General features: G+C 47.7%; 1 protein-coding gene across 1 annotated transcript in view; it reads right to left on the bottom strand.

The window, feature by feature from the left end:
* Positions 1 to 9064: 9064 nt before the first annotated feature.
* MOB3C (MOB kinase activator 3C) overlaps positions 9065 to 17830 on the bottom strand; it is a 32702-nt gene continuing 23936 nt past the window's right edge. The window contains exons 3-4 of the mRNA XM_088458312.1: positions 17324 to 17526; positions 9065 to 9837 (exon numbers count right to left, since the gene is read on the bottom strand). Coding sequence (XP_088314438.1) covers positions 9808 to 9837; positions 17324 to 17526 — 233 coding nt within the window. The 3' untranslated portion in view covers positions 9065 to 9807. The remainder of the gene's footprint in view (positions 9838 to 17323; positions 17527 to 17830) is intronic.

Below are 17830 nucleotides of genomic sequence, written 5' to 3'. Positions count from 1 at the left end.
AGGTCTCCTAGTTGCGGCCAAACCCAAGTTTGGCTAGACCTGCCCAGAGTCACGGAGTCTAACTCACTTGGTGGTTTTCTCCAGTGACCACTCTAATTGGGATTTTGTTTTCGCCGCACCAAGAGAGCAGGTCGTGGCCCTCTGGACAGGTACTTGGGAATGGCAGAAGACCAGAACTATATTTAATGACGTAAATGCTAGGACACTGTAGAGATCCTAATCACATGCTTGCATGGGAATACTGAAAAATGTACTGAGAAATCCAGGTGCTAATTTGCACAGACAAGATACAGAGCAGAGTGAACACAGGCATATACTGCGAATGCTAAGAGATGCAGCTGGGAGCTAATTAGTAATAGCAGGTAATCTGACATCTCAGTAACAGGGAAATTGCAGAAGAACTGGCAGAACATAACAAGACACACAGGCATGGAAACATACAAGACAGCAGTACTGGGAGAGAAATAAGGCCCTGATTCAGAGCCGTACGCTCTGAGCAGAGCGCACGCTCTGAATGAGGGCCGTCCTCCATAACTATGGAGCGTCCTCCTGGACGCTCGTATAGCTGTGGATCACCACCCACAGCCTATACGAGCGTGCAGTTTGATGGTCGAGACCATCGCGACCATCGAAACTGCGTACAAAAGCCTGTGGTTGAGTTTTTCAACCACAAGGCTCGGAGTGATTTTGGCTCTATCAGAGCCAAAATCACTCCCACTGACATCACTAGTGATGTCAGTGGGCCGGCTTCTGATGGGAGGCGTTCCCGTGGGAATGCCCCCGTCAGGGAGGCATGCCCACCAAAGGGGGCGTGCTGTCAGTCAACATCGACAGCACGCCCCCTTTGAAGAGACACTACGAGCGAAGGAAAATCCTTCGCTCGTCGCGTCTGGCGCATGCGCACGACGGAGCTCCCTCCGTCGTGCGCATGCTCAGTGCAGAACATCGACCCACTTGCGAGCGGACAGCCGCTCGCGATTGGGTCTGAATCAGGCTCTAAGTCTCAGACAGAAAATAGCATGGAAGCTAATGCAGGAATACTAGAGAACTGTAAGTGGGCTGAAGCAACACTCTGAAGGAAAAACACAGAGCAACACTGGTGAAAATCACAAGTCACTGGAACAGCGAAGTTAAACAGCAGTTAACTGTGCCTGGAGTCAGACTTAAATACCCCTGGGTAGCTGATCAGAGGATCAGCTGAGTGACCACAGGACTACCATTGGGAGAGACTAGTCAGGTGATATGAACCAACATGGCTGCGCCCATGCCCGGAAACCAGGACGCATGCACAGAAGCCCTAGCGGACCCCAGGGAGAATACTCAGTCACCACTCACTCCCAGCGTCTGGACACCTAAGCCCAAGGACGCCAGCGCAGAGATGAGTAGCGGCCGATCCCAGGCTGCATCCTGACAATCTGGAAATGAGGCAATCTTCCTTTGGAACCAGACTGACAGTGTGGGAACATGCACTTTCAAAGTGACCAGGTGGAGACCACGGTCTAAACCTGCCTAAAGAAAAGCCAGTATCCTGGAAATCCTGAACACCTTAGGATCATACTTTCTGTGGGCACACCACTGACCAAAAGAATGCCAAACCCTATAACAGATGAGGGCAGAGGCATGCTTTCGTGCCCTAAGCATTGTCTGAATTACAGAACTGGAAAAACCTTTTGCTCTAAAGATGGAAGATTCAAGAGCCACGCAGTCAAAGCCAGACAAGGTAAGTTCCGAATGCTGGCAGAGACCCTGCGTTAGCAGATCCTGCATAGCGGAAGAGAATACGGACTGTCTATGGATAGATTCTGTATGCCGGTGAACCAGTGACGTCTGGGCCAAGCCGGATCCACTAATATGACTGTTCCGCCTTCCTGCTTGAATTTCCTGAGAACTCTTGGGAGGAGGGAAATTGGAGGAAAAAGATACGCCAGCTTGAAGTCCCATCTTACTGCTAGTGCGGCCACAAAGCCTGCTGATGGGTCTCTGGACCCGTACCTGGGGACCTTGTGGTTGTGACGTTACGCCATGAGATCTATTTCTGGTAGACCCCATTTGTTTACCAGGAGCTGAACCACTCCCGGATGGAGAGACCACACTCTGGCGTGTATGTCATGGCGACCTAGGAAGTCTGCTTCCCAATTGAGTACTCCTGGTATGAATATTGCAGAGATAGCTGGAAGATGACATTCTGCCCAAACCAGAACCCTTGTCACTTCTTTCATGGCTGTGTAACTTCCTGTGCCTCCCTGATGATTGAGGTAGGCCACTGTTGTCGCATTGTCGGATTGGATCTGGACTGGAACAGGTTCTGTGCCATGACAAGTGCTTTGTATACTGCTCGCAGTTCCAGAATGTTTATTATAGATGACTTCCCTGATTTGTCCACCTTCCCTGAAAGGTGTGATGACATGTCACTGCTCCCCATCCACGAAGACTGGTGTCTGTGGTGAGAAGCACCCAATTTGGAATCCAGAATGGGCGTCCTTTGTTCAGATGATCCTTTCTCAGCCACCACAGGAGGGAGTGACGAACCTCCGGAGTTTATTTGATGATACTGTCCGTTCCACTTGGAGAGAATCAATCTTTGCAGAGACCTGGAATGGAACTGAGCATACCCCACCATGTCAAAAGTGGATACCATTTATCCCAGGACCTTCATTGCTAGCAGAATGGATACCCGTTGTTTGTGAAGCAGCTTGCATATTTGCAACGATAGGGCCACAATCTTGTCCTCTGTCAGAAACACCGTCTGTACCCGAGAGAATCCAGAAGAGTTCTCAGATGTACCATCTGCTGTGTTGGAGAAAGTGACGATTTCTTCCAATTGATGATTCAGACGTGCTTTTGTAAGCAGGCTATGGTCAGTTGATAGTTTTGTAAACCGACCGGAGTCTGTGCCATTATCAGAAGGTCATCCAGATATGACACAATTCTGACTCGCTGACGCCTGAGATAGGCTGTCATGATTGCCATTATTTTAATAAATACTCGAGGAGCTGTAGATAGGCCAAAGAGTAGAACCTAAAGTTGGTAATTTTGCTGAAGGACAGCAAACCGTAAAAATTGCTGGTGGGATGGTATAATAGGAACATGCAGATATGTATCCAGAGTGTCCAGGGAAACCATGTAATCCCCCGGCTCCATTGCCAAAATAATTGATCGTAGATTTTCCATATGAAACTTGGGCACATGAATAAAACCTGTTGAGGGTTTTTAGATTTATTATAAGGCGATGTACCCCATTCAGTTTCTGAACCAGAAATAGATTGGAGTAATAACCCCTTCCCTGTTGCGACACATGAACCAGGACTATTACCTCCGCATGCATGCAGGGAGTGAATGACCTCCTAAAGGGCCAAAGCTTTTACCGCATCTGCTGAAGGATCTGCAAAAAAACTTTTGGGGAGGATACCTCCTGAAAGTGAGTACATACCTCTAAGAGACCACTTCTCAGACCCAGGCATTTTTTGTTGTTTGACGCCAACAATCCGTAAACTGAAGAAGTTGACCTCCCACCCTGAGATCCCCAAGGAGGCCCGTCCCATCAGGCAGCGTGTTTGTCATCCGGCTTTGAAGCTGAACGTCTTGCCGGGCCAGACCTCTTAGTTTGTCGCCTTGATATTTTGCGAAAACTAGACATCTTAGAGGAAGGCTGTTCTCTTGCTCGTCCCTGAGAACGGAAGGACTGAAAATAAACCTGTCCGGACTTTATAGTCTCCGTAGATGGCAGACCTGCTGACTTTGAAGCTGCCAGAGTCGCTATCATTTTATCCAACTCTGCTTCAAAAAGTTTTTTCCATAAAAAGGTAAAACTTCCAGCACCTTCTTTGATCCTGTATCAGCTTTCCAGAATCTTAACCAAAAAGCCCTGCATACCGGTCTGCTATCAACAATAGATGGTGCCATACTCTGACTAGAATGGCCATCAAAATCCCTCTAGGAAGGATGCGTAGGAGGTACAACATAGCGTGCTGCGGACACCCCATCCAAGGAGGCATAGTGGGAGCAGCCAAGAAGGCTCTTGTCCAGGGACAGATAAACTGAACTGGAGAGGTGGCTCTTTATAACAGACAACTCACAAACCATACTTAGGGGCATATTCAATTAGCTGCGGGGTTTACCCCACAGCTAATTGTCGTGCTGGATGGGATTCAATTAGCGGGGATTCCACGCGCGGGTGTCCCTGAGACCCCGCGTGCGAGTCCCCGCTGTTTGCCTTTACCTCGCACCTCATGTAGGTGCGAGGTAAAATCAGCGTGAGGCTGCCCTATTCGGCCTCGCCAAAAGGTTATTACACACTGATTCCGCAGTTCTCGCGGAATCAGTGTGTTCTCACGCGAGAGTCCCGGTCTAATGATGCGGGGAAATAGCTATTTAATTGAATAGCTAAACCCCGCGTCGCGGGACTTTAGCCTGTCAATTAGCCGCTGGTGAAACCCCACGGCTAATTGAATATGCCCCTTAATGTCGTGAGGGGACAAATAAGCCATACATGATTTATATGAAATCAGCACAGAGGGCTTCCCCCTCCCCCCCTATATTCTTTTATCTTTTGACATATTCAATATAAAGGAGATAGTTGCAATGTTATGTGACAGCCTTCACAAAATCTTAACAAATGTGAAGTACTCAGAATAAAGCTTCACCCCAAGAGGATGGAGAGAAAAACAGTGATATAATTGACAGACAGAAATAAAAGACAGTGGGCCTGATTCAGACCCGGTCACTATGAGCGTACGTCGCTCGCCAAGGCATAAGCACACCCATCTTACGCTCGCGTACGTTTGCTTTGTGTATGCAGACTCCCCATAGCAAATGCAGAGACGCCCACTGCCCCACGTCATCTCGAAGTTTGTGAAAACATTGGTACATTGACCACTATTGGATGTGAACGCAGTGCTTGTGGTAGCCTTTTTCTACCGCAAGCATTGCGAGGAAAGCAGAGTAAAAAAATGGCTGCTGGTGATGTGTACTATGACGCTGCCTGTTAATTATGTACGCCTCTAAAACAGCGTTGAAACACTCGGGCAAGCCTGCGTTCGCACCTCCACTCCCCCGTTTTTACTGGACTGCCCCTGTCACCACCCACAAACGGCCTCTCCTGTCACTCACTCTGCTGGGCTGGCTTTGCTTGCGAGCGAGGGATCTGCGAACACACTGTGTAGTTTGCGCACGTACACTGCGATGCATGCGCAGATTAGCAACCTCAGCAATAGCGAGCGCACTGCGGATAACATCCAGGTCTGAATCAGACCCAGTGTCAATACAGCAGCTAGCAAACAGTCACATACAATGCATATGTAATAAAATTACAATCGACTCTAAATCAACTACACAAACACAAAGGAATGGTAGGTTATAGAGCACTATATACCTTAACCAAGGGAGAGGTATACAGGGAGACTGCCCAAACCCTCCTGAGACTAACAGCTACAGGGCACACTGAGAGTGGATTGTGAGCGTCTCATTACACATGGAGGGTTGGTGGTGTAACCCAGACGTGCGAAAGGGGCTGGGTCGGGGTAAGAGCTGCTGGGGGAGTGCCTACCTCCCCTAAGCTGCATTAACCAGCTGGGTACGCTGGTCTCGTGGCATCAGATATGCGTCTGCTGCCAATTCCCGGCATCAGAGGATAAGGCCCCGGTGGTGTAGTGAGGACGTGGACAATCCCGGGCCCTGACAACAGCGGTTTCTGGTGCATCTCTGACACCAGAAGCAAGGACTGCCGTGCGTCAGCGAGGAATCGCCTTAGCTGACATCGGTTGCAGTCCAGGTCGCAGCATTGCGGCTAGTGAGCTTAGCTGCAACCCGCCGAAATCAGCCCAGTTACTGGTGTTGCAGCCCGCTGGAGGTAGATGGAGTCACAGTATATGCGTCTTAATTCAGACGCTTAGTACTGCCCACCCAAAAACATGAAATTAAACATAAAATAAAAGCTTAGGCAGTTCCATTATAAAGGTGTGCCTTGATTCTGCCGCACCAAACGAACAACTGAAGTCCTATGGTAGGGGGGGGTATATATGGAGGACCCAAGGCATCCTGGGAGCTGAAGCTTTAACTGTTTGGTGCCTGGTCTCCAACCATAATATTCCCCATGGTATCCCTGTGGATTCCCTGAGGAAGAAATTACCTATTCTCTGCTGATCTTCAGTGAAAATAATGACAAGAATCAATAGAAGGGATTTTGTTTTTGTTTTTTTTATTATGTAAAAAATATAATAATAGCAGAAACATTATAACAAATATATTTCTAGAAAATAAGTTTGTGAAACAGGAAACAGACCCAGCTGCTTGGATGAGACCCAACGTTTAGACAAAAAGCATCAGAAAGTGAAATATTTTTGCAATTATTTGTTGGCTACTGAGATAATTTTTCCTAGCGTCACTGCTGTTAAAGGCAGAAGTTGGAGAATAGAATAAAACTGATCTAATGTAACATAAGTTCACAGAGGACCCTGGGCCTGATTCAGACCCACTCGCAAGCGGCTGTCCGCTCGCAAGTGGGTCGATGGTGTGCACTGCGCATGCGCACGACGTCGGGAGCTCCATCGTGCGCATGCGCCAGACGCGACGTGCGAAGGACTTTCCTTCGCTCGTTGTCTGATCAAAGGGGGTGTGCTGTCGATGTTGATTGACAGCACGCCCCCTTTGGTGGGCGTGCCTCCCAGACGGGGGCGTTCCCAAGGGAACGCCTACCGTCAGAAGCCGGCCCACTGACATCACTACTGATGTCAGTGGGAGTGATTTTGGCTCTGATAGAGCCAAAATCACTCCAGGCCTTGCGGTTGAGAAACTCAACTGCAGGCTCCGGCTCGCAGTGGCGATGGTCAAGACCATCGCGGCCATCAACCTGCACGCTCGTATAGGCTGTGGGTGGTGACCCACAGCTATACGAGCGTCCAGGAGGACGCTCCATAATTATGGAGGACGGCCCTCATTCAGAGCGTGCGCTCTGCTCAGAGCGTCCGGCTCTGAATGAGGGCCCCTGTTCACACAGACAAGATTTAGTTGGTCCCGGTCAGAATGATGGGGGGGGGGGTGTCTAAATGTGTCCGCTCACCACGTCTTGATGTAGGATGACACAGGTCAGAATGTGCACTGTATATTCTATGAAATGGTTTATGAGTGAGCAAAACACATATATGACAAAACCATTCACAAAGTTTCAGTGCTTCACGATACAATGCCAAGCAGTACAATCCTATCACAGTAAATCCGAAAGAGAAATACCCCCTAAAGAGGACAGCTTACTAAACCTTAGCTGGACACAAATTAATAATGAAAAGGCTTTGGGCCCATTTATCAATAATCACATAATCGGTGCGATCTGGGCGCAATATTAGCGAATGCAATGATGGCATTGCAGTATGCGATAATATCACCCAAATGAAAGGAGCCCATCCCTACGGTGTGCTTAGAGTAAAGTGACCCCATCAGAGGTCTCTTCTTTCTTTCCTCTATCTGGACTCCTGCGCATGTGCGGCGGTCTACAGACCACGCATGTGAATGCCATTGCTGTGGAGGTTTCCGGAGGAATCCTCTGCCGGTATAAATTTTGCAAAGTGTAACCCATAGGCTACAGCAGCACAACGCCATCTTCAAATGGTGTAAGCTACGGGGGCCAAACTCTGCTGCAATTCCTCCATAGTACATCTGGGGGATACTTAATATTTGCAGATATCCCCTGAAAAAGGTGTTTTTGGGGAATATGCTGCAAGTATATAATGATAAATAGGTCCCTCTATCATGCAGACTTTGTCCTGATCTCAGGTATACATACCAGAAACAAGGTGCATTCTGGGAATACATTTACTGTGATAGGATTCTCAACCGAGTGCTACAAAGAGTTTGTTCTTTCTCAGAATACTGGGCCTGATTCAGACCCGCTCGATGGTGCCCTACTGCGCATGCGCATGACGGAGGGAGCTCCGTCGTGCGCATGCGCGAGACCCGGCTAGCGACGGGGTAGCCGTCACTCCGGGTCTCGCACCAAAGGGGGCGTGCTGTCGATGTTGATTGACAGCACGCCCCCTTTGGTGGGCGTGCCGGGGGCGTGGCTGCCAGACGGAGGCGTTCCCATGGGAACGCCTACCGTCTGAAGCCGGCCCCACTGACATCAGTAGTGATGTCAGTGGGAGTGATTTTGGCTCTGATAGAGCCAAAATTACTAAAGGGCTTGCGGCAGCGAGACCCTACCGCAGGGTCTCCGTCGCAAGCCCGATGGTAGCGATGGTCAAGACCATCATCATGGACGCTCGCAATAGCTGTGGGTGGTCACCCACAGCTATGCGAGCGTCCAAGAGGCCGCTCCATTTTCATGTAGGAGGGCCCTGATTCAGAGCGAGCGCTCTGGTCAGAGCGTCCTGCTCTGAATCAGGCCCACTGTACATACAAGCTCACATTAACACGTGACCCTGAGGGTTACACCCTGCAGCTAAACGCGACACCTGCTTTCATAATTCCTGGAGTCATCTCGAGTCCATGAAGAACTACTTTTTCGATGGCACCACCTTTAGTGGGGAACTTCCCCCATTTTCCAGAGAAGTCCTTCAATGTGTAGGGGGTGAATATCGTTTTTCACAGGACAGTCCTTTGCTCCAAACATTTTCCCCAGAATGATGACTGTCCTGTAATAAGGACTCTATATCAGCAGGATAAATCAGAGCAGCATCATTGGCTAAAGTAAAGGGGAGCAGTTATCATGTTAGACAGCATTACAGGGCAGATTCAGTTAGTCAATAGGTTGAGTTGTGTGGGTCTGTTCTCCCAAGTAAAGTGTCCAGAGCTACTAAACATACACACATACACACACCTCTGCTAATGGCTTCCACTGCATGTAAAAAGACTGCAGAACATCATTGAGAAGAAATCCACTGCGACTTGGAAAGATGTCCGTGGCCAGGGGTGAGAGTACGATCCAGCATGCTGGGATTTGTAGTTTAACAACAGATGAAGGGCCACATGTTGAAAAGCCCTGACATGAAGGAAAACATTGGCGTAATCCAGGAATACCAATAATATTATCTCCTGTATTACTATGGGACTTATTTGGAGTTGATTGTAAAAATGCCCCTTTTGTGCAGACTTGTGTTTCCACATCTGTATTTAGACTTGCACTTCTGTAGTGTTGAACGTTATAGCTAGAATATAGATGCGTCCACTCGAAAGCAAAGATGCAACAATGATCCTCAGCTTCCAAACCTGCACTCAGTATATGTACTTCAAGATCCATGTATTTCAAAATAAGTCACTTCTGTAAGGGGCATCTGCGTGTGCCCATCCCTTACTGCACTTCAGTACATCATGTGCCGAGCACAAAGGGCCACCAATGCCAACTACGTGCCCAAAGAGTGTGTGGAATGGATGTCACAGCAGCACTCTGTCTGGAGTAAATCTGCTGCAGGAACAGCCCATTATAAAGGGCATTGTTACTGGGTGCTGCAAGCTCACACAAAGGGATGCATCATTTCCATTGTTATGTTAAGAAGAGGGATTCCGATACACAGGACCATTTGCTTCAATCACTGTGTAAGTGACTGAATGAAATGGGGTAATTACAGGTTAGTAAAAATGACCACAGACATCTGTTGGTCCGATGAGACATTCATTCATTATCAGGGTTTTGCATTGATGCTATTCATGTGCTATTTCCATGAAAATGAGTCTGATCTGATCATGAGGGAATTATTTAATAAATAAATCGGGTCCTCGTTTTAGTTGACTTGATGCAAGTTCCACGAATGAGAAATATTGAGGCTCTTCTTGGATTCACATTAAATGGATCGGTCACATTATCAGAGGAGATCTGGGTCAGTGGCAGATTTTCTCCGTCATTTCTCTCTATAGAAACAAAGGAAAACGTATAAGAGTGTAGAACTCTCAGTAAATGAAAATATTTTGTTCACAAACAATATGGTAAAGGATCTTCAGCGCACGCTTACAATGAAATACTTAAGGTGCATACACATACACAACAATGTTAGTAACCAATGATTTTAGTGAACGATTTTCGTTCAGATTTTCCTTTGAAAAAGTGAATGAAAATCGTTGACTAAAAATCGTTGGTTACTAAAATAATGAACGATTTTCAAAAACGATGAACGATTTTTTTAATCATGCATACAGTGAATGGAAATTGTTCATCGGTTATCGTTCATTCTGCACAACATGAACGATTTTCTGAATGAAAATTGTTTGTTGGACAGTCAGAATGGACGATGAACTACAAATTCCAAACGTGAACGCGCATGAACGATTATCGTTCATCGTTCAGCTTAAAAAGATGAACGATTTTACAAACGATTTAACGATAACGACGTCGTTATAGTTAAATCGTTCAGAAAATCGTTATGTGTGTACGCACCTTCAGGGATCATTACTGTTGCTTATTTATATAGCAGCACCAATTCTATAGCAGCGTACAGAGAGAATATTTGCCATTCACACCCGTCCCCGCCCCATTGGAGCTTACAGGGTAAAGGCTGTGACACACAACTACACTCTAGTGTATATTTTAGACAGCAGCCAATTAGCCTAGACCTAGAATGCTTTTGGTGTGGTGGGAGACTGGAGTGCCCAGAGACACCTCAGTCAAGCACAGATAGAACGTACAAACTCAAGGAGGGGGCTGCCAGGTCGGTGCAGCAGGGAGGGTGGGGCAGAACGGGGCCGTGCCAGCGCGATTGCGTCCCCGCTCCCCGTTTTATAATGGAGCTACAGCGCGAATCACGTCACACCCCCCCACCCCCAAACCTCCCACTTTCACGTGCGGTCGCAAGGGGACCGGCTGAAAATCTGGGGGACTTGCCTACTCTTGTGGGGTGCCGGGAGCTGCACCCAATTTTCGGGAGGCTCCCGACAGTCCCCGGGAGAGAAGGCGAGTATTCTCCACAGTGGTCAGACTCTGTATAGGTTTTAGGGCAGGACTGGACAGCCTGTGGTTCTCCATATGCAGCTATTAGCGCTAACTAATAGTTGGCAGGGCAGGGTATGCTGTGACTTATAGTTTCACAACACCTGTTGAGTCACAGGCAGACTTGCTGATAATCTGGCAGTTCGACACAGCAAGGAGGGGGGGGCGTATTGCGTGATCGCCCCATTGCGGCCCCATCCCCGTTGTGCAGCCGGGGGCAGGGCCTCGATGACGAGAAGCGCGACATCGGGTTCCACCGGACTGGCCACTTATACAAGGGGGGGAGCAGATACTGACAGGACTGGGGCAGGTTGCGCCGGCCGGGAGTCTTCCCAGGAGAGTAGGCAGGTATGGTCACAGGTTGTCCAGGCTGGCTTAGAGGAAAGGGGGACACAACTGACACATTAAAGCACATAAAGGGCCTCAACATTTGAATGTATTTGTGTTTGAGATCACAAACATAAAATGCATTGGACTAATTTACTAATATACACTCACAAACTCAGCTTTAGAGGTGAATCCTTAATCAGCGGCAGCAGACTAGCACTGGAGGCCATGATCATTATCAGTGTGGATTTGCACCAGCCCTCAGACACCCACAATTGGTATGGCTTTGTTAGGTGTATATGCCTCCCTGAGCTGGTCTGCATCTGCTAGCGATTAGGAAAACTCACCTTTGCTGTACTCGGCGTACATTAGGCCGCCTCTTCCCTCCTCTGTCCCACCTCTGAGGTTGCTAAATGACACAAGTGTCAAATCCAAAAAAATCTAAATTTGCACACATGTGTGCGCCCTGCTTTGTGTCTGAGTGCAGAACCAATATGTGCATTATATGCTACACACAGGTGTGACAATGCCATTAATAAGGACAGTGAAGAAAAAGAATCTAAGATGGAAAGATTTTTTGGTATGTTTTAGAGCTACATAGGTACTCTTTCGGGTACTCTTCTTCTCCAGCTCCATAGAACATTACAAAACTCATCGTGGTACTTGACGCAATGTGCGGCAGGTGATCCTCCAATTAGATTAGATGCCTGACCTTGCTTTATTATTTAGGAGTTTTTTAGTTTTTTTAAGTGTCTGGCGAGGGGGGGGAGGGGAGGGACATAGGTAACCCATCCTTTTTCTTTTCATTAATATTCGAACAGGGTGGTATACAGCTCTGAACGAAAACTTTTTATACATTTTTTTTGTGTAATTTCTTTTTTTTTGTTCAAATGTATTGTTTGTTTTTTCAATATGTTGGTTAATGGATAATTACTTCTTTTGAGCTAATATGTCCATATTACAAGATATTCCAAATGATCCACTGTGACCATTTTATACGGATTTATGATAGTTGATTGTATTCTGCTGTGAGAGATCCAGACGTTATTTTTTCAAATAAGCATGATTTAATATGTTTAACCAACTCTGTATAGCCATGTTCATCCTTGATCGTATTTTTGATGTTCAGCGCTTTGAATGACAATAAAAACTTTTTTTTTAAAGAAAAAATAAGGACAGTGAATTCCAGGAGAAAAATAATAATTATTAGTGGACACTGCCAGGTATGGAAAGATTTACTGAGCTTTATGTTAAAAAAACATGATTTTAATTGAAAGTAAATAGCATATATTAGCAGTAGATACTTTTTAACAATCTTCCAGAAATGTGGGTGAGCACAAAGCAGTTGTGGAATTTTGGCTCCTTGGGTTACACATAGTTTTGCATTAAAAAAAAAAAAAGGACATGACGTGGCTCGAGGGCACGGCATTTCCCCGCGAGACCACGTCCCTTGTTGATAGGCCCTGCCCCCAATTAGTTGTCCCTCCTTACTGCCTTCAAAAGTTGGGAGGTATGCCTAAGCGCAGGGGCGTATCTACAATGGATCCAGGGGGGCCCGCACCGCACACCCTGCACCAATATTATTTAAAACTTACCTTTCCGAGGTCCTGCGCTGGGTGTCAGCGCTGTACAAAAAAAAAGAAAAATGGCCGTGGCGGAGATTTTTCCGGCATTTTGCGCATGCGCAGTAGACTCTGGGCACACTCTAGTGCCCAGAGTCTACTAATGCTCCAGTGGGCGGCCAGCCGCTTCAGTCGGCTGGCGGGAAGAGAGGAGGGGGCACACGGGCCCCCTCCACTCTAAAGACGCACCTTTCTAAGAGTAATATGCAACGGAATATAAATGCGCTTAGAAATGCAAAACTTTTTTTGTGCACATTTACAGTGCGAAAATGTGTATGTTACACAAAAATAAATGTGTCCAATTCTACATGAGCCCCATACTATATATAACATCAGGGACGGCCCTGGCACGAATCCCTGTGCTCGTCAAAAGGGGGCGTGGCCTCATCAGATGGGACGTGACCTCACCGGATGGCGGTGTGTTTTTTCGGCATGGGGGTGTTGCCTTGCTGCACGCCCGCTTCTTTCAGTATCCCGGCCGAGCAGTGCGCTGGGAGGCGTGCCAGATGGCCAATCTGGCCCTGTATAGTATCATATACTTAATGTACTATAATATAACTATGGAATATTCTGTGTTATCTGTATAGTGCAAAGCGGCTATCTCATAGCTGTAAATAACATTGGCATGCATGTCTCACCCGGAAACATCGGATAGGATAGCTGAGTCATTGTGTTATCGATAGATCGGTTACATAATCCTGCTACATAGTGGACACACGTGTGAAGTCTGCAGCTGGTCTCATGACCTACAGCTAATACACCTGTTATACCAGCTCTGACACTAGTAGCTTGTATTAAGTTTAACACAGTGGTGACCAGTTTGTGTGTGTGCATTGTGGCCTTATATTGTACAGCTTCAGTCTGTTCTTTGGGCCTGATTCAGCAGCGGATGGGAATTACAAATGCAGATCGAGAGTTTGTTTGCCATCGCGCATGCATATAAGCCACAATGCGTGTGTACAGTGACTGCATTGTGATTCCGAACGCACACAGGAATCCATCGCAAAGTGAGTGACAGGCTGTCAGCGTTTGGGGGTGGTGACGGCAGGGGTGTGGTCGTAAAAGCGCAGGCGTGTGTCCATTTGAACGCTGTTTCAAGGGCGTGCATAAATTAGCCACTGCGATTCCATACGCAGCATGAGAGGTCTCTGCGTGCGATGAGACTTGCTGTGTTAGCAACTGGTTAGACTGCTAATAAATGCTGCGTGACTGCCCGATGTACGTGGATGGTACCGATGTGTACACAGAAGTGTGGCATTGGACGGATATGAGAAGGCAGCAGTGAGCGTCTTTATGTCGGCTGTGCTTTGGCAAACATTAGCATATTTTAGCAACTGCGAGCCGTTGGTTCATTGAGAGATAGCAGCTATAGCCGTACTCACTGTTACTTGCACACTGACATACCTCCTAACTGTCCCGTTTTTTTAGGACTGTCCCAGCCGCGGCCCGCAGTGTCACGCAGTGGGGGTGGGGGGTTAGGGGTATGCAGCGGACAGCATCTCTTCACAGCGTAGGGGGAGCCTGGGGGCAGCCCAGCATCTCAGAGTGTGCTGGGCACGCCCCCACAGTGATGCAAACGGAGGGTGCTGCCATGCTCCAACCCCTTTCACAGACACTTCGCCCCCTTTTCCTTCTCTCGAGGTACATAAAAGTTGGGAGGTATGCACTGATGATGCATACCTGTAGGATTATAAGCTGCAGACGAGTAGCGGTGCAGGGATGCTGAAACAGTTTTATAAGCAGGTATTAAACCAGGTTCTCTTTAGAAGCTAAGTAGGAGACGCAGGTTCCCACCATCAATGTTACATAGTAAAGACAAGATGACCCCTGCACATGCTCAGTAGTGATCATGGCAGCCATGACAGGGCTGGAGAGCAGGAAGACTGTAGCGCACGCCTCTTTCAACAATTGCTACTGATACTTATGCAGTTCAGTTATTTTGCTTTAATGACGGCAGATTGAAAGGAGGAAAGGAGAGTTTTAAAGTGGAAACAGTTGACATGTTCTCAATAGTTGCTGTGCCTGGTGTACTGTACATAGACGTGGTGGGGGCGGGGATGTTCTTTAAATACCAGCGGCAAGCTCAAAAATATAATAAAGTTGTAGTGAATCAACCACAGTGTTTGGATCAGTATTAGAAAAGAAACAAGCACAAATAAGTTGATTTAAATGCTAATGGAGCTGCTGTGATAGTCAGTTTGTATTGAGTGATGAGTGGGCTAAAGGAATTTAGGGGTTGATGTATCAAGCAGTGAAAAGAGTGAAGAAGTGGACCCGTGGTGAATTCAGAATCTCAACCAATCAGCTTCTAACTATCATTTTATAGATTATTGCTACCTCAAAGCTGATTGGTTGGTAATGGGCGACTTCTCCAATGTTCCACTTCTCCACTCTATTCACTGTATAATTCATCATCTCCATGGGCACAACTCCCACTGAAAATCTCCGTCCATTAAAAATAGAGAAATCATCAGTGGGTCACACACGGGATCCAGTCATAATCCCGGCAAGTGGAATGCAGACGCTTAGAATATCGGCAACGAAATCCTGACACCTGTCAGAATCCCACTGCCGGTATCCCGAAGGTAAGTAGTGGGGTTAGGTGGAGGGTTAGGGTCAGGGGTTAGGCCATACTTGCCTACTTTTGAAAACTAGTTTCAGGGAGATTTTAGATGGCTCCACGCGCAGCGCAGCATGAGGGCGTGACCAGCTCCACCCAATGGGCGTGTCAAGCTCCACCTATGGGCGTATATATTGCCACTCGGGTGTGTCCTGTACCAAATTAAGTTATTTATGGCTAATGTTTTAGGCAATTCAGTGCTGGTGTCTGACAATCATAAAATATGCAGACAAACAAAAGTACAGCCCTGTTCACCACCGCCACATAACTGAACCTAAGAATGACATATAGGAAGAATGTACTTATTTTAATAATTTTTGCTGAATTTCTCAATAACCTTTTGGCCAAGGGCTGTCGTGAAAAAAATGCTGATACTCTCTAGGACATAAAATATTCTTTATGGATCCTGAAAAGTGGGACAGATCCTTTGCATGCTCCTCCACAACCATTTACCCAGACACATTCACACAAATAGATCCTCCCCTCCTCTCCTCTCGCAGTCAATACATTTTGTAAGAGTTGCTAGTGAGCTCTGAACAACACTCACAGTGTCATGCAGCTCTGGCGCCGGCTCCTCCGTCTGTCCTCCATAATCAGTCTCCCAACAGTCTACACTGTATGAGCTGGGTGCAGGGGGAAGCGTCTGCGGGCATTAGCACTGCACTCCTGACTCCCTGGCCTGCACCCGTGACCCATTGTGGTCGTCCCCGCCGCTGATGCCGCCAGCATTAGTGTGCCTGTTTGATTTGTAACCTATGCTGGCCGCCGGCACCCACCCCGCGGTAGCCGGCTTTTACCATGACGTCAGGAGTGCAGTGCTAGAGACGCCTCCCGGGTCCGCCTCCTCCTGCACACCGGCCAGTGTAGAAGACTGTAGACTGCTGGTGCTGGGAGAGTGATTATGGAGGACGGACTGAGGAGCCGACGCTGGAGCTGCATGACACTGTGAGTGTTGTTCAGAGCTCACTAGCAGCAGTCGCCCTCAGTATTTCCAGCTTCAGAAACCGGGAGATGAGTTATAATTTGCGGGGCTGCAGGAGACTCCATTAAAAATCGGGAGCCTCCCGCTAAAATCAGGAGGGTAGGCATGCCTGGGTTAGGCACTAGGGGGAGGGTTAGGCACTAGGGGGGAAGGATAGGTTTAGAGCACATGGGGGAGGTTAGGTTTAGGCACTAGGAGGGAGTTAGGTTTAGGCAACGAGGAGGGAGGGTTAGGGAGAGGGGGAGGGTTAGGATACTGAACGACAAGTGTCGGTATCCTAACCCTGTCGTGATGCCAGCGGTGGGATTCTGACCGCCGGGATCCTGCGTGCCGGCATCCCATACAGACGCCGTCATACACCCGGTATCACAATTTGCTGCACTGTTACCACTTCTCCACTCTATTCACTGTATAATTCATCATCTCCATGGGCACAACTCCCACTGAAAATCTCCGTCCATTAAAAATAGAGAAATCATCAGTGGGTCACACACGGGATCCAGTCATAATCCCGGCAAGTGGAATGCAGACGCTTAGAATATCGGCAACGAAATCAGGAGGGTAGGCATGCCTGGGTTAGGCACTAGGGGGAGGGTTAGGCACTAGGGGGGAAGGATAGGTTTAGAGCACATGGGGGAGGTTAGGTTTAGGCACTAGGGGGGAGTTAGGTTTAGGCAACGAGGAGGGAGGGTTAGGGAGAGGGGGAGGGTTAGGATACTGAACGACAAGTGTCGGTATCCTAACCCTGTCGTGATGCCAGCGGTGGGATTCTGACCGCCGGGATCCTGCGTGCCGGCATCCCATACAGACGCCGTCATACACCCGGTATCACAATTTGCTGCACTGTTACCGTTGTCTCTTACCAGCGGCTCCAGCTCTCTGTGATCCACCAGGCTGAACTCGGTGATGAAGTAGTAGAAATGCTTGTAGCAGGTGTTGACGTGGGCTTCGGCTCCCACGCTTATGATCCCATCAAAGTGATGAATGTACACATGAACAAACACCCGGAAAAGACGGGTCAGGATCTTGTTGCAAACTTGCTGGAAGTTCTTTGGAAAAGGGATCCCTGTGGATATCAACAACAATAACACAGGACTGTCAGAAAAGGAGACGAGATAGACACTGCATAGATAAGAACCAGTCACTACAACAGCAGCCTTTTCAGTCACTACTTTATGATGAAATCCAGTATATGACTCTCATGTGCTGAGCCATAGACCGGATCTGCCAGAAACGCCGGATCCATATTAAGTTTATTAAAAAAAGTTGGATCCACACTAAATTCACAAACACAAACACACAAACACACACACACTCCGGACCCTTTCTATGTCTATTGAGCAAGCCTGATCCACACTAAATTCACACAC

Source organism: Taudactylus pleione, unplaced genomic scaffold (genome assembly GCF_031769625.1).
Source record: "Taudactylus pleione unplaced genomic scaffold, aTauple2 ptg000824l, whole genome shotgun sequence".
Lineage (NCBI taxonomy): Eukaryota > Metazoa > Chordata > Amphibia > Anura > Myobatrachidae > Taudactylus > Taudactylus pleione.
Note: the sequence above shows the minus strand (reverse complement) of the source record. Positions and strands in the feature narration are given on the sequence as shown.